The following is a 23,767-nucleotide window of genomic DNA, read 5'->3' as shown; positions in this document are numbered from 1 at the left end:
AGGAAAAGTTTATCCTTTATTAAAGAAAAAATCGATGCCCTTGACATAGAAGATCCCCTGGAGACATACAACCAGATACATGGTAAAAAAAAGGCAAAGGATCCTCCTATCTCACTAAAAACACCAGTAAAGGAAAATGGAGAGACCACAACCAAGGGTCAAACTGAGAACATGGAAATGAAGATAGATGATCGATCTATGGAAAAAATAAGTGAATTATGCAAGAAAGGCAGAATGGAAGACCTTGCACATATATAAAATGGAGTGATGGCGGCTTTGAATATTACTCTCGCCCCATATTTGAAGCTCTACAAAAATAAAAACGACTCTCTGCAAACAATTCTTGCAACAAATTCGAAAACAAGAGACCGGTCCATAGAGGCTGATGAAACCCTGAAAAGACTAGAAAAGAGGATGGACTATGAAGCAGAGAAGTCAATTAGATGGCAAGACAGGTTAACTGAGCTGGCCAGTCGAGATTCCAAAGATAAACAAGTGCTGATGGAGGCGATTTTGGAAGCCCATAAGTGGCAAAGACCGGATCCCCAACAGCCCTCCGTGAAAGATCCAAAGATCACCTTGGAACTACTTGAACCTGGGGGTACAGAGGACCAAGGAATAGTACCCCCAGAAGCATCAAAACCGAGCCTAGCTCGAAGTGGAACCTTGGTACTCGACAGGGGTTTGAAGAAACCAAAATTAAATCGCGGGGGAAATGACATCCCCGCGCCGGATGATTGTTCTGACATGGTAGAAAAGGACCTAAATGAAGACCACAATAAGCCGAGCTATGAAATGTTCCAAGAACCCCAAAAGGCAAACAAAAAGAAAACTACCATAGATAAGAAAGACCCACTCAAGATCGTGGGGAAAAAAACAAAGAATCAAGCAACCAAGAGGAAGGAACATGGTTCAAGAGCCTTTTCTTAAGAAACATTAAAACACCCGAGAGAGAAATATCAAGTAATCCAGCTAAGAAACCGAGAGTGGAGCTGAAAATAGCCAACCCCGAGAATGAGAAGAGAAACCAAAAAACGCCTATTGAAATAGAAAGTGAGGCAGAGCTTGAAGGAAATCTAAGTGACTTAATTGAAGTATTTGAAGAACAACGGGAGGAAGACCGCTGGCTCAATATAAGTCCTTCAGAATGGCAGAATATTGATAAACAGTTATATCAATACGAGTTGGAAAGAAAATGAAATGGCAAGAACAAAGGTGAAAGAGATAAAAAGAGCAGCAAAAAACGTTTATGGAGCATAGACTACAAAGAGAAATCACCAAAATCACGAGAGGAAGGTCGGTCAAGATCAGAAGACAGGGGAAGAAGACCCCAGAAAAACGAGAGAGTAAGAAATCAACCGAGAAGCATTGAACAGCGAGAAATACCAACAAAACCACGTGATAAAGGCCAGATGAGAACAGAAGAAAAGTCTAGAAGCTCGTCAAAATATGAAAAAGCAAGGAAACGCCTTAAGAGTAAAGACCATAAAGAGAACTCTGCAACTTCTAGGATGGACTTTTGGAAAAATCTGGAAGACCGCCGAGGCATAAGGAAACAGACACAGAGAATGAATCGAGACTCCGAATCTAAAGATAAACGGAATCCACAAAGAAAATTCTATAAGTGCCAAAGCAAGGAACGTCAATTCCAAAGTAAGTGGAAGGAGACATGTCTCTCAACAGACACGTATCCTTAAATTAGAAAGAGTACCAAAGAACTCAAAAAGAATAATTCTCAACATGAGAAATGTGATGTCCATTTTCAACCAAATGGCAACTCTTAGAAAGATCACGACAGACGACATCTTGATTATTAAATTTCCAGAGGAAAAAAGGCCGGACGTAATACCTTGCCTCCCAAAGGATAAAAGAAATCATACTAAAAGCAAAGGAAAGGTTAGCCGAAGCCGGCTTTAGACTGTCGGAAATTGAGGGGATCGTAAGAAGTAAAAGAAAGGATCCCAGTGAACATTCTTGTTCTGAACAGCAGAGCCTGGAGAGGGCCTTTCCAATTAGAGAACTAAAGAGTGGGTACAAGATACCAGCAAGAGAACACAGAACACCGAGGCGTGAGGACAAGCTTAGGGACAAAAGCTCTACTCACGCCAAAGCTGAGAAGACAACTATACCACCAAGAGCTATCTTGAGAACTAAACGAATAAATAAACACGGGAGCGAGGATAAACACCTCAGACCAACGGACCATCAGGACTGAAGGAGGAGAAGCAGAGAAGACCACAGACCTAGGTCAAATATCCGACTTGAAAAGATGAGATTCACAGTGGACAACTCAAAACTATATGGATCTCATATGCAGACTGCAATTGCTAAAGACATAACACAGAGAAGTAACAATCAAGTCACAAAAAAAGGAGAGCGAGACTTTCAACCTGATAAAAAAGAAACAATAGGTTGCTACAGAGGCAGTAAGGGGTAAATCCCTACTGGCCACATGGAATACCAGGGGCTTTACTAATCTCTTTTCTGGAGATTGCGATTTCTTAGGGAAGTATGACATCATTTGTCTACAGGAATCATGGATAAGAAAGCTCCCAATATGCAAAGGATATGTGGTATACATGAATCCAGAAAAAAAGGATCCATTAGGAAGACCTCGTGCTGGCCTATTGCTACTTGTAAGAGAAGAGAGCGACATAGATGCCTTCCATTACTGTGCTCCAAATCCATATGTCCAGACGTTAAAAATAAGGAAAAAGAACAACCCAAAGGAACATGGAATTCTCATAATAAACACCTATTGGAGTCAAACAGACTGTGAAATTGAGACATACCTGCCCGATATTATGAAGGAAATAGATGAGTCAATGATAAAGGAACAAAACCAACTGATTGTTCTGTGTTGAGACCTGAATATAAGGTTAATGGACAAGATAGGAAAGCTCAAAATCAATTCAGAGTTAGAAGGAAACGCTAAATGTTGGATGGAAGAAATGGCTATAAGAGAAATGAGAATTCTTAATGGAATGATAAAAGGAGACCTAGAAGGAGCGCCCACATGGTTTAATAATATGACCAGTGCCGTTTTAGATTACTGCTTTGTGGGAGGAAACATTTACAGCTGGAAAGTCCATGAAAGTCAAGAAACAAACTACCAGTGACCATGCCTTGCTGGAGATTGAATTCAATTGGGAATCGGGGAGTACAACAAGTCTACTTAAACCCCAGGTGGAAGTGACTGGAAGTCGAAATCGTCTATGTATAAAGCAACCTACAATTGCAAAACTAATGGAGGCCAATCAGCTGTGGCTATCTCTCAGGTCTCCAAAGAGAAATGGGTAGAGCACTATACTAACCTGTTCAAGTCAAGCTCAGGAGACGAAATACATCCAGGCCCTATCAAAAAGGAAAAAAATTCCCTGGAAAATGGATTATGACTATGAAGATATCAAGAGTATTATTAAAAAGCTAAGCACCTTGCGAACAGCGGGCCCAGACGGCATTTCAAATCAATTATTGAAAAAGAATGTGGATGAATGGCGAGTTTCATTATGCAGCTCTTTAATCAAATAAAGAAAACCAGAACCACTCCATCAACATGGAAGGAGGCGTTGGTAGTGCCCATTTTTAGAAAAGGAGATTGAGAAGATCCGAAGAATTATAGGCCTATTGCCCTCCTGGACTCAATCGGGAAAATCTTTGCCTCCATTCTCAAAAAGTGGGCAACTAAGGAAGGCTTATTAGACAAACGACAAACGGCCTTTGTGACAGGGGTTGGAACCTCCCTGAACCTATTCATCCTTAATGTACTAAAGCTCCAAGCCCACAAAAGCAAAATAAACTTATATCTTGGATTCATAGATCTGGAGCAAGCCTTTGATGGAGTCAGTAGAGCCCTCCTATGGACAAAATTGAAGAGCTGGAATTGCCCGGAGGATCTCGTGGAAGCAATTCAGGAATTATACTCGGGTACATCAATTCAAATTATAAGAACAAAAGGAGGCACCACCACGGAAAAAATTCCAACATATAAGGGAATCAAGCAAGACTGTACCTTGGCACCCTTCCTGTTCATTTTATATCTGGCTGATATGGTGGAATCCCAGAGGAGGATAAGAGGATTTCCACCAAAAATCAACGAAGAGGAGCTGTCCTGGATTCTCTATGCCGATGACGTGGTCTTCATTGATCAAACGGCCATAGGTCTGCAGCGCCGTATTACTGAATTTAAACATTACTTGGATAGAAATATAATGAAGGCAAACATAAAGAAATGTGTGGTCTTAATAATGAAGTCATCCAGAGGACTGGAACCAAAAAGAAAGACCTTTACATGGTCAATTGACAACCAAAACCTGGAAACAGTTGAGTCAATGATCTATCTCGGAATAAGAATAAATAAAAATGTGAACAAGAATGGCCAATACAGCCTCATCAGAGAAAAACTGGTAAAATTAACAAATCAGGGAAGAGCTCTCCATAGAAGATACGGGAAATACTCCACAATCCCAATATGGACCTTCTACAAACAAAAAGTGGTGGCCACCCTGACCTACGGCGCTGAATCTCTGCTCAACTTGAAGTGGGAAACCTGGGATGTCATTGAATCTTTCTTTTGGCGGAAGATCCGAAGATTGCCAAATTGTTTGGCAATCTCAACAATAAGGCAGGAACTAAGACTACAATCTCTAAGATCGATAGTATTGTAGAAAACTATTTCCTTTTATAGGAAGTATATTCTGGATTCTCCACCAGCGCCATTTGAGATCCTGGCAAAAACATCGGGCAGAGAAAGAAATAAAACTCTGCAACTATGGAAGAAGAAATGTCTGACGGTTGTAGCTCAGCACAACATAAAAGAAGAGACTCTCAAAACAAATCCGACCAACGCAAAGAAAATCCTAAAAGAAAACGACTGGTATGAGATGAGCATACAAAAACAGGAAAATAAATTATGCCACAATATCATTTGGGAGCGGAAAGCACTAAACAACCTCCCACCCGTTCTGAGGAGATTTCAGTCGTTCCATTATAGAGACCATCTGATGCGCTGTAGACTCAATATCCTACCAACCAAAGAGGTGCAACTCCAACGAAAATTGATTGAGCCACAAGACGCAAAGTGTATATACTGCGAAAATCCCAATCTAACTGAATCAACTAGGCACCTGGCATTATCCTACCCAAAACTACTAGAGGAACAAAAACTATGGTTGGGAGACTTTGTCACACGTATTACCGCAGACACAGAAGATGAATACTGGGAGAGACTGATGACAGTGGAGAAGCTGGGTAAAACACTCGAGGTGCTCAAATTTATTGAACATCTTTTGGTAAGAAAGACGGCAGATTGATTGGGAGTCGACCAGATGGACAATAGATCTGGTCAAGCATAAAGGTTAATCAACCAATCAAACTAACTTAACTTAACTTACATCTATGGTCTTCTTACCCCGCCTATTACGGTCCCTCTATCAGGCCAGCAAGAGGGAAACAAATGTAGACAATTTAAGACGGAGCTTTGCTTTTCTTCTTTCTTTTAGAAGGATGTTTTGTATCATCTTATGTTAAAGGTTAAAAGAATTTTAACCATAAAACATTGAATTAAAAAAAAAGTAGTTAGTATATATTTTGAAAATACATTTTTTGATTCAGAACTTGTAAGTGCATGAAGTTTTCTTTGCAAATAAGCCTATTCTATATATGCATTGAAACAGAAATTGTACATTTTCTAACATTTCTGTGAAACTACTGATCCTCAAACTTTATCTAGAAAAAATGGTAGAATATCACAGGAAAATAGAAAGACCGCCTTTTTCTCCCTAAGTGATGACCCACATCAGACTTTAACATCTACTAAGGAGTTGATGGTTTACCAAGTTTGGTTACCAACTTCAAGTTGAGCATGATCTGAGAAAATTGATGATTCTATTTTCTGATCAATATATTTTCCAATGATTACATTAGAGAGTAATCTACATGTTATTTCAAGAGGTTGTTTGTTTTTTGGAATGTGTGTCATAAGAAATCTCTTGGTGGAGTGAAAATAATTATCATAACATTGTTTGTGCTTTTATTTTCAGGTTATCTTCAAATCCAGACTAGCTTGCATTGCTGTGTGATGGAATTAGAGAATCTGACTACATCCGACTGGTTCTTGATTGTGGGGTTTTCAGATCTTCCACAGTTGAGAATTCCACTTTTTGCTGCTTTTTTGGCGATTTACCTGATGACTTTGATAGGAAATCTTCTCATCATGGTTACAATTTACGCCAGCTCACATCTTCACACCCCCATGTATTTCTTCCTATCAAATTTGTCCTTCATCGACATTTGTTACACATCAGTCACTTTTCCACAGATGCTGGCTCATTTCTTTCTGGAGGGTACACGCATTTCTCTCACTGAATGCATGTCACAAGTATACTTTTTTGTTCTCATGCTGTCAGCAGAAGTCTTTCTTCTCACAGCTATGGCTTATGATCGATATGTGGCCATCTGCAATCCCTTACGGTACATGACTATCATGAATAAGACTGTGTGCATTTCTCTTGCTGCTGGAAGCTGGGTTGTTGGTTTTGTGGAACCACTACCGCACACTATACTACTCTCAGGACTCTCCTTCTGCAAGTCTCACACAATCAACCACTTCTACTGTGATGTGGCAGCACTGATGAGGATTACCTGTAGCAGCACTAATAGAATTGAGATTCTTACTTACATCTTGGGTTCCATATTGACAATGATGTCATTTCTACTAATCATCATATCTTACGTGAACATTGCCTCATCCATCCTGAAAATCAAATCTACGACAGGGAGGCAGAAGGCCTTCTCCACATGTTCCTCACACATAATTGTCGTTATTTTATTCTATGTATCCTTGTGCTCAACGTACATGCGCCCAACATCAACGTATTCAATGAAAGACAATAAGATCATATCTTTTCTGTACACCGCTATTACCCCACTGTTAAACCCCATTATATACAGTTTGAAAAACACAGAGTTTAAAATGGCCTTTAGAAGACAAACGACTAAGCCTAGGCTTTAAGAGGAAAAGTGCTGCACTATTTTAAAGGCTACAAAACAATTGTACTTCCAAAAGTGACATTTCTGGCAAAATGCAAATATCAAATCAGAAAAAAACACCTTACTATACTTTGTTACCAGGGTGGAAAGTCAGTTGCAGCACTACATTTAGAAATGTTATACTATACGTTCCTGATCATTTTCAGGAATGGCATGATTCAATCAATCAATTTCATTCCTGACAGAGTTAACAGAACTCCAAGGAATATGCCCACTGTTGAGAAAGTAAGAAATGAACACACCATTGTGAATAAAACAATGGTCTGCAAGCTGCAAAATAGTATTTTGTTTCAGGAAGATCTGTTCCCTAATAAGTGTTGCAACAGTTAGCATATAATATTAAATTAAAAAGGGTTGCAGTGGTAAAAATCAGGTCTATTCTCTGGTTACATTGTGTGAATATTATCACTTTCAAGAACATGGTCTAATTCAGTTTTACCATCTTTAACAGTTTGATGTTAATGATAGCCCCCTTAAAGGTCCTATCTACTCTCACGTTTTTCCTTCGCCCCTAATATGTATTCTCTGTTCCTTTACTATTATTATTATGGTAGTTATTGAGCGTGGACCTAGCTTTGAGAAGCAATAGAGTACTTTACAGGGGTTTACAACAGTACAGATGCATAACAGAGCGCTTTTCAGAGGAAAGATCAGAACAGATATACAGCAGGGGTAGAATACAGAGGGGCACAGAGGAGGGGTACAGATGTACCGGTGGGACATGGGGGGTGGGTGGAATCTACTCAGTCAGGTGGTGCGAGGGGCTCTATGATGGCCTAGGTGTTGAGCTGGAAGAGACTCCTTGAAGACGTGGGTGTTGAGTTATTTTCTGAATTACAGGCACATGGGGCGAGTCTGATGCTGACTGGGAGGAGGTTCCAAATGATTGGGGTGTGGGTAGATAAGGCTTGTTTTCTGGTCCTTTCCTTTATTGCAGCATCAGACTTCAAGTCTAAATGTGTCCTGGCTTCTGGTGGTGCACTGTCCACCAGAGATGCTGAGTTTCTCCACTAGGTAGATGGATGAATTGAGGGCGACTGCTTGTAGATGATGCAGCAAGACTTGAAGGTTATTCATGCGTGCATTGGGAGCCAGTGAAGGTTGCGGCTGCGTGTAGGACACTTCTCAGGGGCACAAGGGATCATGATGGGAGATCTTTGAGGAGTGCTTTGCCCCATACGGGTTGGATAGAGATAGGTCCTATACGGACATTGCTCTATTCTATGACGTGTGATGCCACTTCCTCTGATAACTCTTTTATCTCCATCCGCAACAAGTCAACAAAAGTCTTTACATAGTCTTTCCCTCATCAACCCTTCATGCATTCTTACTAGGTGCTCCCTTCATAGACCTCTGAACATGCCTTACCAAAGGTGATGGTTGTTTATCTGCCATATGTTTTCTACGTAGGAGGTCCTGCTGGTCGAAAGAGTATATAAATGGACCACTAAAAACCATTAATATGTGCATATGCCTATTTTCTGCTGGACATATTCTACTCAGATATGAGCAGTTATTAGGTAGCATGTTCACCTCTCAATAATAATGTTGAACACTGCAGATAAATGTGTACATGGAACTTTCAATAGCAGCTTCCATGCACTTTTATTAAAATACATTAGCACTAGGTTAGTGAATTGATAATATACAGGTGTGACTTTTCACACCTGGCTTTACTGGAAACCAGAATTTTAGTCAGAAAGTGTGCATCATTAATAAACAGTGTTGCTTGTAACAAACCCATGCCTTTGCAGGATGGGGTTTATTTAAAAAAAAAATTGCACACTGTTGGGGAGTACAGTAATGTTGGAGAATACATCCATCGCCTCAAATGTGCATGAAAATACAAACTGTGAATGTCATTGCAAGAAGGAACATAGTACAAAGAAAGTGGCCCCACATATAGAATCTTCCCTATGTAGGCCAAACGAGGCACCAGTAGCCATGATACAACGAGCCATAATGAACACACCTTTTAGTTGAACATAACCGTGTGTCCTTAACAGATACAGCAACACTTTGCATTAGTCAGGGAAAGATTGAGGGGCACTCATAATGATAGTCAATGACAGCAATATTTTGCACTAATCAAATAAATAACATACGTGGGCTTCAAGACTCTTGGAAGCATGCAAACACTCACCCCCTCAACAGAAAACATCGGGCCGGCACTTACAGAAAGGCACACACACCAAGTTGGAATTTCCCACAGCAAGACTAAACGCAGCACAGTGACTTGTTAAGGTAATGGGGCAAGCATCGTCCCAGGCCTGAAGTGTGGCAATGAAGAAATGAAAATACCAGACCCCACAGCCAAAGGACAAACAATGTGCATGGATTGGTCAAAACACATTAGCTTAGCCAAGTTCCCAAGCCTGTTTTCAAAAGACATATATAACAATTTATGTTCCTAGGCAGTGCATCAAAAACATATCATAATGGCGGTCACAAGCCAGTGTAGAAATGGGCCTTTGATCACTGTTACCAAAAGCAGGCCCACCCTTAAAGAGTATGTACACGCTTATTGTACAAACAGCCAGGAGGGCTTAGATGACATCAAAGAGTCAAACTAACCTGTCTCCCTGAACCACACAAAGAACACTAATTTTATACAATTTGCAACAGTTAAAACACTCCCTAAGGTTTTGTTTATTTATTCATTTTATTTATTTATTTATTGCATTTGTTATATGCCCAGACCCTGAGGTATCACAGCGTAGTTACAGACAATGGCAAGTACAATCTTAGAACATAATATGGCAATAACAGAGATAATACAGTAATATTTTTCTAGCGGTTATATACAATGGCATGGGTTAGGTTCTGTATTCATATCAGAATTGATTAAAAACCCAGGTTTTTAGCGACTTTTTAAATGATGGGTAGGACGTTTCCATCTTGATATTAGTGGGAAGGGTATTCCAGTGCCTCGGGCGAGTACTTTGAAAATACTACCGCCTGCTTTTTCTCTCTTATATCGTGGGATGTCAAGATCATCACTGTTATTCGATCTGAGGAGTATGGTGTGATGCTTTTTCTTGACTGGGTTAAGGAAATATGTTGGGGCTTTGTTGGTGATACATTTATGTGTGCTGCTGAGGGTTTTGAACAATACTCTAGCTTGAAAGGGGAGCCAGTGGTTAGATCTCCTGATATTCGAGATGTGGTCTGATTTTTTTATGCCTAGTGCCGCTCTAAGGGCTTTGTTCTGCAAAAGTTGGAGTTTGGCTAGATTGGTGTTAGATGTGCCTAGGTAGAAGATATTACAATAGTCGAGCCTCAGGAGGATGAGTGCTCTAGCTAATGTTACACAGTTTTTGGTGGAGAGGAATTTAAGGCCGTCAATGATAAAGGATGCATAGTCGTGCTGTAGGGAGGCGGTCTTAGATGCAGAGCCTAGTATAAGTAACTCTGTTTTGTCATCATTAAGACAACGGCTATTGCTGGCCATCCAGTTTTGAATTAGTGAATATATTTTGTTCATGAGGAGTGTGACCTGCTCGTGATTCCCTGTTAGAGGGATCAGGATCTGCGTGTCATCTGCGCAGTTGGTATAGATAACCCTCATTGCGTCCAATGCTGTGAAAAGTAGCTTGGTGTAGGCATTGTACAGTGTGGGACTGGTGTGTACACCTAGCGGGACTGGTATGGGACCGGCTGCTTCTTTACCTATGGCCACCCTTGAGGTCCCAAATGCAAGAAACGATTTGATCCATTTTGTGGCCTTGCTTGACAGGTTGAAGTTATTGGCTAAGGTGGCTAAGGTGGCACAAAGTTTGTCATGGCCGACCAAATCAAAGGCCGCTGATAGATATAGTAGCATCAGTAGGCAAAGTTTACCTGCTTCTCTAGAGGCATCCATTTGGATCTTCAGGTCGAGTAATGCTGTTTCTGTAATGTGATTGGGGCAGAATCCTGACTGTCGGTCCCCCAATAGTTTATTGTGTTCTAGGTGGTTTTGGATCTGAGAGTAAGCTATAGAAAAGGGACAGTGGTTATGGGTTGGCAGTTGGTTTGGATGGTGGGGTCCAGGGTTGTTTTTTTTAGTAAGGGTGTAACCAATGTTTTTTTTATGCTGGCTGGGTCTATATTGGAGCTGAAGGAGGTGTTGACAAATTCAGTGATGATGGGTGAGAGGGTCGGGGCACATATTTTGACTAGGTGGGACGGGATGGGTGTTTTTGTTTGGTGATCTGTAAACAACTAAGAAGTTTATGGTCGTTTTTGGGTTAGACGTGTATTTGACTAGTAATAGTTTGTAGCCCTCTACTTGTTCTACTGGGCAGGTTCTAAGCTGTAGTGACGTTCTAGCTATTATGGCCACTCCACCTCCTTGGATGTTGTTCCTATCTGTTCTGAGCATGCTGTATCCTTGTGGGATGGCAATGGTTAGTAGTGGGCCTGCGGCCGGGTGCTACCAGGTTTCTGTAATTACTAACATATCTAGTTGATGCTCTAGGATTAGGTCATGGATTTCAATGGCGTGCGCTCCTAGTGATTGTGCATTGATAAGTGTACCTTTGATTTTAGGATGGGGTCACAAGGTGGTGTAGTGTCGGTGTTGGATGACTGAAGAGGTTTTTGAATCTTTTTGATTCGTTTGTTGTGTTTTTCAGAGGGAATTATGTTTTGGCCGTTATTTGGCCTGGTTAATGTTAATGTGGGGAGGATTGTAATTGTAATAAGGCTGGGCATTTGGTTGTTGGATCTGGTTCTGGCTCTAAGTCTGTTGGTTCTGTATATCCCCAAAGAGGGTGGAGATTGTTACAGAGTCAACCCCACATAACATGATTGGTTAAAGCTATACAATGTAACAATATTTCCTTTAGTTCCCACACTTGGTACTTGATACATTCATCTAAGCACCATTGTGTTTAACTTAGAATTGCATGTTCATATTTACATGGCACCCCTCTCTGGGGCCTTTCCATATTTGGTCATAGCCATATCTCCTAGTTACACAGTTAAAACAACGTACAAACAATATCAATTATCAAAGGTGCCATCTGGTTATAAACATTTACATCTACTTGTGATGCACACAGCTATTCTATGTAAATACCATTGATGTGAAGAGGAGGGGAATGAACACATTTCCTTTTCATCTATTGTTGCTGGTGTTATCACCTAAACATGTTGGTGTCCACATTTCACTCTAAACTATGCAACTTACCATTCCAGCCCACATGGTTCCAGACCACACCATGACAACTCTATTGAAAATCCATGATCTATCGGTGCTCCTTGCCATGCACGCAACCCACATCAAGTTTAATTGCCTGACCCTAAAATTCAGCCCTAGCAGGTGGGTGGAATCTGCCATGATTCACTAACAGACTGCTACATACTTACAGAGCTTGCATCTCCCCTTCACAATGCACCTAAGCCATAAAAAAGGCCTGCCTGAAACTGACCATCTCATGTTCATTGCAACTGCTGCTGTCCTACCTCAACCTTGTAAAACTAGTTTCTCAGTCACTCACAGTGTACAATTGCCCAGCCCTGGTTTTCAGCCAGCGCAATTCCTAACTTGTCAGAGAGTTCTGTGGCAAAACAGATCTGTATATTCATACTGCCCAAAACCTATTTCTCTAGAGACCCCCATTTATGTGTACCTATACATGTATGTTCAGGACTACCACATCTCCTCACATTGATTTTCCCATTGCAAATCTACCTCACATGCACATGTAGATCTCCTCGCTGCCTTGTGGTTAATCGCTATGTGACCTAACACTCATATATTGTGTTTATATTGCATCAGCAGTTTTGATATTTATCAAGCTGCACACATGCAATTAAAACATGTATCAACCAAAACACAAACAACGCTAACAATAACACATATCTCATTCCCATTAGCTACAATCTACTCATGCTAATTTGCCACAATATGTCAACATTGCTGTCACCCCAGTTACCAATATGGCGCGTGCAGTTCAAACTTCTCTTTATGCATGGGAACATTATCAATTACCCCAACATTGCACCCTTTAGTCAATACATTAACTAACAAACCAATTTCTATCTCATCAATCTCACCTTCTCAGGGGAATGAAACCTTACAGCCATCTCTCATACTAATCCCCACACACCCATGCTCCTCCACTGGACAATCCGAATTCGCCCTTCCACCAATTCTGTAATCTACCCATTGTTCTACATATTCACCCCAACATGGTAGAGGACACAGGATTACTCCTGTATTTATTTCAGAATCTGTTTGAGTACCCATGTGAGATGTAATGGCAATGGCCCTAGCCTTAGACAGGGTCACAACCATGTAGCAGTGGCTCTGGGCTTTAGGCAGTGCAGCACTGTAGACATAGTTGACATGAACAAAAGATCATTTAAAAAAGAAAAAAACAGGTATGAGAATGTTCATAGTTATGCTCATAAATGAAGGCACCCAAGAAAGACGAGAGTCCAAAAAAGAGTCATCAGCAATTCCCGCCTCCCTTTTCATGGCCCCCCTCAGGTTGTGCAATGCGGCAACCATTCGGGCCAGAGTTTCATTGTCCAAATTATTGGGAGGTACGTATTTACTCCCGATCTTCCGGCAAACACCACCCTCCATAGCCATTCGGAGGTTGAGGATATACCGATTCTGCAATGCTACCAGCCTCAAGGTCCTGAGTTTTTCTTTAATTGCACTAAATGCTGATTTAGAGGAATTCATAAATAATAATAATTCATAGGGAACAATTTGTAACCACTTCGAGTTCACCAAAGTTTGTACACCAAGGGCCAAAAGGGAATTAAAAAACATTTATATCTGGCAAAATAGTTGATATTGTTCAGAAACATTCATAAGAGCCTCAGTGGATGCTGATGAGATGTAGTTTGATCTGCTTGATCATTTCATGGAGTCCGTTTCTACGAAAGTCTGTAAAGATCCTGAATTGTCCATATCTGTTGGCATGAGGGATGCAAGTGGCACGGGGTCAAAGGGAGCCCAAATGTAGACTCGGATATTGAATTTTCAAATGTCTTGTGGCTCTGGGGAACCAGAAGGATGGGCACATGCAGGGTGGTGAGACTTCAATTGCCTCACCAGGCCGGAGTTAACTGCTTGTAGGAGAAGGTTCCATAGGACCAGTACAAATTGAGAAGTGCTGCCTCCAGCCAGATCAGCGATGAGAAGTGTGATGCTGCAGTTTTGATTTGTGCCTACAGTCACTGTGCCAACATCCTTAAAACACAGAGAAAAATGTGTAATTAACTGGATATTAACAGGTTTCTCTGGCTCTTTGAGCCATTTTAAAAACTTCACATACTTTTTCTACATACTCGGTTTATTTGTGCCACATCGTCTTCAGGAAGTCCCACCAATCCTCTTTCTCTGCAACTCTTCACCCAATGATCCCACTTATTGTCCACAATAATTAGTCCCTCAAGATGGAACTGTACTCTTTGCATGCAACAGACATCCTTCTGTTTTTCACCCTCTGATGGTAAACATTATTCTTCGACTAGAAAGATAGAAGCTGCTACAGGTTGCCTCTGAAACTGCCTTTGGAGCCTGCAGAAGGCTAGGTGCAGTAGACACCGTGGCTCTGCTTCTTCTACCTCGTCGGGAACAAATAATCTAGGAACACCAGAAGCATGGGGGATGAGAGCAAATATAACATGACTCTGCCGCACTCTCTCTCCTCACCCTGTTCATGTGATGATACCAAAAACTATCTGATGTAGCGCCATGTGCGTCATTTACTATTTCTAAATTTACATCATCATCATTATTTCCAAAATCTTTTTCAAGGTCTTGTTGTGCTCTTAATAATATTTCTGCTGTATCCATAGTACTTGATAACTCAGACCCTTTCACATTCCTACTATTGAGAACATATACCACAGAAAAAAGAGAGAAATAGATCTACACATGTTCATACACATTTTTAAATGCACTTTTGTTTTAGAGTCTGAATAACAATTCTCGATCTCTGTGTTCCCCCTCCCCCTTTCACTGACATGAACTGCGTCTCCTTAGGGCACACTTATCATTTTAGGACTGCTCTTTCCCAGGTGTCAGTGGAGGGACTCGATATCCCTTTGTACGCCATAGACGTGGATGCAGGTTTTGTTGCAGTCGGTGTAGAAAAGATAACTCGATGAGGCCTATGGATGAATGTTAATTCCAGCAGCGAACAAAGGAACACATATAGATTGAGTCCACAGGATGTAACAATGGTTGCTGTTGATCTTCTTCTTCATTCATGTCTTTTCCTGTTGCTTGCTGACGTGATGTTGTAACCTGTAAAGACACAATCTTAACACTCTTAGTCAAGGCCTGAAGCTCTTCTGCAAACTCTTCTCCAGGAATCTCTGCTAACTTATGTGTGTCTGAACCTGCACGTGCAGGTGATAGTGGTGTATGCAATCTATGCCCTGTCACTACCTCATGAGGACTGGGCTGGTGATCTTTCCGTAGCTTATTTCATAAGTAGAACAGGGCCAACGGAAGACAGGCCAACCAACTTTTTTGCAATTCACTACATCATGTAGACAACTGCATTTTAAGCAAACCATTAATCCTTTCCACTATCCCGTTGGCATGTCAGTGATATATAAGCACAACCTGTGCTTTATCCCCAGGAGACATGTCATCTCAGCAAATAATGCATTAAATAATGTGTCCCATTATCTGATCTCAGGACCTCACATATTCCTGACTGTGGAAATACCTCCCACACCAGAAATGTAGCTGCAGATTTTGCATCAGGGTGCACCCAGGGACCAACCTCAAGCCATCTCAAAAATGGACATACAATTACAATCCAATACCTGAAATTATTAAACTTCTTTATCCTATCAACAAAGTTAATGTGAAGTTCTATGAAAGGACCTGAAGGCCGGGGAATTACCCTTCTTGCTGCTTTCATGGTGTTACTTAATTCTTTACAAGCTATACAATTCCCTTCAAATTTACTTACCTGTTTCTGAATGTTTGGTATAAACCACTCCTCCTGGAGTTCAGTTGCTATTTGTTGTCAGGACATATGTGACGGGTAATGTAGTTGCTCTAGAGCCACAAGAAGCAGTTATAAGGGTATTACTACCTTCCCCATCAATCCCTATCTCCCCAACAAGTCTGTAGGCGAGAGCACACATCCCTTCTTTGCCCAAAGCTCCTTCTCCTCTTGAGGTGCCTTTCCCTGAATTTCTACTATTTGAAGCAAATGGACTGCAGTATATGGGACTGGCAATTGTACCTATTGGGACTCGATTTCCATTTTTGGAGGTTCTGAAAAGGGCAAATATGCTGCTTCCTTTGCCGCTCTGGCTGCGGCATCATTACCAAGCTCTATTAAATCAGTTCTATTAGTATGCACCACAAACGTCATTATTCCTACCTCTAAGGGCAATGTTGGTGCGTAGATTAGTTGGGATAGCAGCATGCCATGCTAGTATGGGGTCCTGTCAGATCATTTAAACCCTCTTTTCTTCCTTCTAGATAACCCAGAATGTACCGTGGAGATGATATATGCAGAGTTAGAGCAGATAGTGACTGCTCCACTTATCTCTAGTCCCTCAATGAGTGCCACTAAATTTGCTGCTTGTGCAGAGTAATAGGGAGGCAGTCGTTTCTCCACTCCAACCCAGTGTTCCCCTTCTATAAGAGCTACAACAGCTGCCCCTGTGTGCATCTCACCAGTGCCCTGATCCCTCAACAAATAGTACCTTACCTTCTTCCAAGGCATCCTCCTTCACATTTGCCCTCTCTTCTTCATCTCCCATATAAGTTGCACAGTTGCGGACAACTTCATTAGGTTTCACTGGTTCTGCTAAGAATATTGGCGGATGTACTAGGTGACACCTTAACGGATGTATGGAAGAATTTGACAAAATAACTTAATTCCCTGATACTTTTTGAGTTTTCAAAGTGGACTTAGACTTTTCCAACATAACAAAACGGCATGCTCCATATAAGTCACTTGGCAGCCCATAGTAATGGTTGAAGACTTGTGTATGGAACAAGCAACTGTCACGAGAGCTTGTTCTAATGGGAACTGACCTTGCATAACTTAATACAAAAGCCTGCTGTAGTAAGCCAAAGCGTGTAACCTAATGATGTTTTTTTTGAGCCAGGGCTGCTGTCATTACCTTTCCATCTGTATGTGAAAATAGAAAAAATGGTTTCTGGTAATTCGGCAAAACTGGAGCATTACTGATTGCATTCTTGAGTTCCCGAAAACATGGTCTCATTTCCTCTGACCTTCTTATCAGACCCTTCTCCTTCTGTGCTTCCTTAAGCGCTTGCAGTAGGAGCCCCATGCAACTAAAGTAATCAAAGACCCAGAACCTACAATAGTTAGAGCCCCAGAAACTGCTGCATCTGTTATACCGTAACTGGCTGAGGCATATTCTAAACTTCGGTTGCTCTCTCAGGCATCACCTTTCTCCCTGCAGATGATATTACCTGCCCCAAATATACTACCTCTGTCTGGCAATGATGCAATGTACCTTTGTCCACTTGGTGCCCGTTCTCTGCGAGCATGGTGATGATCTTGATTGTATCTCCTCGACACTGCTTTTCTGAAGCACTACAGACCAATAAGTCATCCACATACTGAATTACGGTACTGGGCACTTGTAAAATTCCCAAATCCATTTGAATGACCCTGTTAAAAACACTCAGGGATTCGCAGTACCCCTGGGGTAACCTTGTATGCTCAAATATCTGCCCATGATATGTATCACTCATTGCAATATTGCTCCTGATTTTAATGTCATCTGTACTGCTCCTACACTTTTCATCAACCCCACATCTTGAGGATTGCTAGTCCACAAGTGGTCTGGGACTTTCTCCAAATCCTCCTTCCAATGTGGTGATGTTTTTCTTATGATGAGCATAGTATGTGGCACTTCCCTTTGCTCTATCATTACTTGGCAAGCCGCACCAATCTCAAAGAACATCTCTCCTGGGCCTAACGCATGCTCAGAAAATTGCTCACTGGACATGTCTCTGAACGATGAGGTTGGATCGATACACAACTGTGTGAACCAATCGCCTCCTTCCTCATCAATGCTTGAAATAACCACGCTGTCCTTCTTGACAACCACTGCTTCTTACAGAATGGTAACAATAGCCCCTGGCTCTATCTCCTGTGACTCAGCAGGCCGAGAAAAATAAGAAATTCGAGAGGTATACGGCATGTTTGATCTTTTAATCCCGGGACCCAACCCAATACTATAATCACCCCATACAGAAACAATGCTGAATGCACTGGCTCCCCTCAGGTCACTCTATCACTGTAATACATGGGGGAAAGTGCTGCTTCTCTCACCAGGTATACTCCTGGAGTCGAGCATGCTGTCTTTCGAATAAGTTATCAACATATTAAACTTTCTCAGGAGGTCCCTTCCCAAAAGATTGGCTGGGGTATTCTTACAGTATAACAAAGGAGCAGATAAAGTTTGCTTACCTACCTTGATAAGCAGATCCTCAGTGTAAGGAACCGACAAGACAGTCACAGAAAATCCCTGTGTGTCGATAGTGTTGCCCGAAGGGGGGAAATCACTTTCTTGTATGCATTATGTGGGTACATAGATCTGTGCCATTCCAGCTCTTTGGTTTTGATCAACCTGGACTTGCTGCAATCACGCAGAGCTTGGGGCATATGGCATAGTTGGGGTATTCATTTGTGGTGGAACAACATTGAAATATTGCAGCCGGCTTATAAAGTCCAGTGCAACATGTCCCATTCTCCCCATGCCCAACACTGCACTCCATACCCTCCAGAACCTCCTCCCATCGGCCCATTAAACAGGGGCCCCATCCATCCAAATCTGCCAAATGACCCACCACCTGGTGAAAATCCACCCCTACCCTATGGAAACCCTCACATTGATCTCTGCCCAGGTACGTACCCGTCCATTCTTGTCCCATTCCAGTTTCCATTAGTCCCTGCTGTCCCCATTGTCTCTGCTGTCCCTCTGTGGAGCTTTTTTATCATTTCTACTTCTAAACAGATCTTTGTCAGCTTTTTCTGAACCCGCTTGGCCTCTGCCTTTTGTGCTTGTTCCATGCTTTCCTTCTCCTTCTGCCTCCTTTTACAAAAATGCACAATAGGTGCTTGAATCTCCTGCCAACTCTTGGACTCTATTCCTACTAATTTACCCAGGTGGTGCTGGACTTGGGGAGTACCTTTTTTACCATGTGGTAGAAGATTGCCACATTTGTGTCCCATGCTTCTCCCATCTCTGCCCTCCACATTTCTTGAATGACCAAGATAGAGTTTATATTGGGCATATCGGGGTACATCATTCTCATACATCATTCTCAATGGCCCCCCAAATGTATGCCCCATAATTATTAAAGGCCACTCCATCATGGGTGTTCGTGTTCAAATGAAACCCCGGATATCCCACTTTTTTCCAGTGCTCAATTGCCCATTCCCCCATCAAGGCTGTGAAACAGATTTTCATGTCCCCCAACGTTAACATGATACCGGTGGTTTGTTTTTCCAAAGCATACATCCACTTCCCCGCCCCTGCAGTGCGCAAAGGAAGCGTCTTCATTAGATTATTCTGGTCCATCTGTGACAACTGGACATAATATCCCCCTTCTGGAGTAGTGGGAATTGAGTTACCCCTACATATACTGGGGCTTTTCCCATCTGTCCTCAACCTCTCCCTATAGCCATGTGAGCGCCACGGCATGGTGAATGCTGCAAGGTATGCGTTCTTGATTACTGCTGGATTGGGAGGCACAACAACTACCTCTTGTCCTCTCTGCTTATCATCTGTTTCCCCTTCATCGTCGTCCTCCTCTGTCCCTAGTACCACTTCCCATAATCTTTCTCGGGGGGCAGAAGCATATTCGGCACTACCGTAGCATGCCAATTCTCTTTCTACTTGTTCTGATTCCGTTCCTGTGACAGCACATCCTTCCTCCAAATCCACATTTACTCCCTTTATAACTGATTTATCTAACTTAATGAGGATCGGACCATGCCTCGATCTTCCTTCCTTAACCTCCTTCACTTGCCTATTACCTTCTTTCTGTTCTTTACTCCTGCTCTGTGGTAACCGCATTACTTCATTCTCTGCTAACTTTACTACTAGTTCCCGTTTTTGTTGTTCCTGCCTCTCTACCAGCATCTACAATCTATATTCTAGTCTAGTGATGGAGGGCACCTCTTCATCGCTCCTTGCTCTTAGAGTTCTCTCCTGCTCTTGTTCTCTAAGCCCCAATTCTGGTGCTGATCAAAATGTTGAATAAGCTTTTCTCATTCCTCCTTCCATTTTAGACCAATCAATAATGTTTACTAAAGAATGTGTTATCCTACTGATCCCCTCATAATCCCATCTTTTGAGGATTGGAGCTGACGGAGGTGTCACCCCTGTCTGCCTTCTAACCGCCAGAGTGGTTACCGGAAAGTATGGAGGTTCCAACTCAAGGTTATTATATCCTTCTGCGGGTGACAAAGGATAGCACCCATATGGAGGCGGTGTGGAGGAAACTTCTACACCCTCCTTCTTTGTCCGCTTCTCAACAGTTATAATTTTATGGGTCTTCATGTCCTTCTCAGATAACCTCCATAACTCCAAGAGATTCAATCTATTCTCCAATTTCGAACTTGTATACTTAGTTACTTTGAAAGTATGCAAGTTCTCCAACATATGCTTATCATAAGACCCTTCGTTAAGCCAGGAATTAAACATTTTGCCTTTTGTTTCCCTCAACCAGTCTCAACTGTATTTTAAAATCTTCACCTTATATCCAGGGAGCACCTGACATAAATGATTCAATGTAGTCTCCATACTAGAACCCAATGTAACTCAAAAACATTTTCAAAATCATGATATAAACCCAAAGAACCAAACACACAGCACAATCACTAAACACAAAAAATCCCCTTTTCCTTTTCATTTCCTGCACTTACTCTCCTTACTCGCCTTCACCACAACTGTCTCGATAATCAGACACTCTTTGATCATACACTAAAGACATTAAAGACAGCATATTTATCAAAACACCTGCCAGCCTTAAATCCTCTCAACTTCTCTGAGATTTCTCCTTTACACAAGCCTAAAAAGGATTGCATTATTTTTCACTACAACACTGCTGTATCTCTCTCTTCTTTACTAGTCCAACACTCTTGACCACAGTGCTGTCTTTTCTTGACTACAGAAATATACCCTTCACTACTTTGACTAACCAAGCAAAAGTGAGGTGCAGGCTCTGTCCGCACAATCAATACAAAGTAAGGGGTTACCAAGGGTACACTTCAGAATGGTTTGGAGGGATGACAAACCTGTGGATGATTGTGGGCGCTGGATGGATTTGATAATCCAAAAGTTGGCAGTTGTGCCTTTGGTATTAAATAATGTCCTGGTCACTAGCGTTGTTGGTGCATGTGGTTTTTTATTTTTATTATTTCTGCCAGTTTGACAGAACAAAAAAATATATTCTACAGAGTGGCAATAGATGCCAGTTGGTCAACCATAGTGAGAGCAAACAGCCGACATGCGTTTTGACCTAAGTCTTCTTCAAGGCTGTGATTTTGTGCAAAAGATTGTGTGGATAAGTGAAGTACACGGCGCAGTGACATTTAAGTGATACAGCAGGTGGGTGTGAAATGGTCAGCATATAGACATGGTAATCCCATTGTTGAACACATATTGATATCAGGTTATGCAAGAGGTAAAGGTAATTTACAGTCATGATAAATCAACAGTAGCATGTAAGTTGCATTGGTGAGTGGTGACAGTGAGTGGTGGTGTTAAAGGTTGAAAATTGCAAAACATTTTAGTTTCAAAGAATTGAACATTGACATTGATGGCCATTAGTACCATTAATTTAGACAGAGCACGAGCAAAGTAGCAAGGGAGAGAGAACAGTTGAATAAAAGTCGGTTAGTTAAAGGAGGGGGCCAGTTGGTAGTAAGGGCAATGAGGTGTATTAACAGGGTAGTAAGTTCTTACACAAGTGAGTTGGTAGGTGGGCTCAGGGTAGAACTGTTGACTGGTCCATCCAGGTCCTGATGCCAGATGCGCTGGTAGCCTGGTCTGAGAAAAAGCAGGTGTATAACTTAGACCCTGATTGGATGATGCAGGTGGGTGAGAAAATAACAGGACGTGGGTGCAGGTGTGGGAGCCCAGGTCAGAATGGCCAGCATGGGGTGTGGAGATTGCGATTGGTGACTGGGTGGGGAGATCAAGTAAGTTAGGAGGTGAGCACCAGTGGGTTTAGTGGTGGCTCAGGCACCCTATGAGAGGGGTCTGAGGGGGCCCGTGAAGATGTGGAATCAGGCGTGTGCCAGCAGCGGATGAGAGGGGTTAGATGGGGGGCTGAGACAGGGTGTCAAAGCGGATGCCAAACAGGAGAGGGAAGGAGTGGTAGGGTGGTGCGAATCCCTCCCAGGATTATATGCGCCTGTAATCCAAGGTATGGCGGCAGCCATAAAATGGTGGGCTGTACGAGTGGGCCCGTACTGGGTGGTAGCCCTAACATGGTGGGCTGTGCAAGTGGAGCAGGTCAGTCTATAGGGAGGCAGTGCTCTTAATGTCTGGGGAGCGCAAAAAAGTGGCCTGTAAGGTCCCGGTTGTGGGTTGGGTCAGGAAACCCTCTCTGTGAAGGAGTAATCTGCATCTAGGTGAAGCGGGATAGCGTGTACGTGGACCGCAAGGCATAAGCGGCAGCCCTGAAGGACGGACTGTTCGAGTTGAGCCATGTGGGGCAGCAACCGTGTGATGATGGGCAGTGCAAATGCAGCCGATCATTAGTTGGGGTAGGCAGTGCTCTGTGGCATGGGGGAGTGCGAGATGGTGGCCTGTGAGGTCCCAGTTGGAGGTGGGTGGTGATCCCCAATTGGAGAGGGAGAAAAGCACTGGAGCCGCGTGGAGAACCGAGTAGAGACAGGGGGCTCCCTCGTTCTTCTTACCTATTGTCGGGATCGGCGAGGACAGCCGTAGTACTCGAGTCACGTACGGGACCCGCAATGTGTGTTAATGAACACTTCCTGGGTGCGAGTGACGCTTACGTAATAGGTGGCTGTTAGGTGGCTGTTAGAAGTGTGCTGATTGGATGTTGAAAAAAAGTGCCTGATTGGGTTGCCACCGGGGGCATGTTGAATGCTATGTACGATTATTGGTTAAGTGTGTGTGTCTCAGCGCCCCATCTAACCCCTCTCATCCGCTGCTGGCACAAGCCTGATTCCACATCTTCACGGGCTCCCTCGCACCCCTCTTGACATAATACATTCAGACTTTGCACAAACATTCAAGATCTCTCTAAAATCTTTTGTACACATTAGTCAAATGGCAACAAAGTTATAAGCCATCTAAAATTGTTCAAACACCCCCTCTAATTTTGCCCTCTCTTCACAAAATCCCACCAAACATTAAAATGTGGGTCTTAAATCGTTTTGCAAACTTTTGTCCAGATTCGTAAAGCAGCACCAAATGTATAAGTCTTTCAAATATTTTGGGACGTCCCCACTAATTTTGCAAAACAGCACCAAACTTTGTAGAAACCTTCAAGTTCAGATCTAGAATGATATCACAACATGTTGTGCAGTTTCATTCAGTGGTGCCAAAGTTACAACAGTACTATGCATAGACACCACACTGCCACTGATAGATGCCACTGATGAACAGTGTTTTGCAAACACAGAAACAGATGGAGAATTAGTATTAAAAATCAGCATACCCTGCCACATGGAAATGCTGCACAGGAAGGTGCCACAGACAATTCTGACAGGCACAACAG

At 42.3% G+C, this 23,767-nt stretch overlaps 1 protein-coding gene across 1 annotated transcript; it reads left to right on the top strand.

The window, feature by feature from the left end:
* Positions 1 to 6,079: 6,079 nt before the first annotated feature.
* LOC138579770 (olfactory receptor 5V1-like) lies at positions 6,080 to 7,012 on the top strand. The gene has a single exon (XM_069650002.1). It carries the CDS (start codon positions 6,080 to 6,082, stop codon positions 7,010 to 7,012), a length of 933 nt encoding a protein of 310 aa, XP_069506103.1.
* Positions 7,013 to 23,767: the final 16,755 nt, after the last annotated feature.

Source organism: Ambystoma mexicanum, chromosome 3p, assembly GCF_040938575.1.
Source record: "Ambystoma mexicanum isolate Mex_15411 chromosome 3p, UKY_AmexF1_1, whole genome shotgun sequence".
Taxonomy (NCBI): Eukaryota; Metazoa; Chordata; class Amphibia; order Caudata; family Ambystomatidae; genus Ambystoma; species Ambystoma mexicanum.
The sequence above is the reverse complement of the archived record's forward strand: the minus strand, read 5'-3'. Positions and strand labels throughout refer to the sequence as shown.

Coding starts and splice junctions, on each gene's coding strand:
- LOC138579770 (XM_069650002.1), top strand. CDS start 6,080: ATGGAATTAGAGAATCTGACTACATCCGACTGGTTCTTGATTGTGGGG.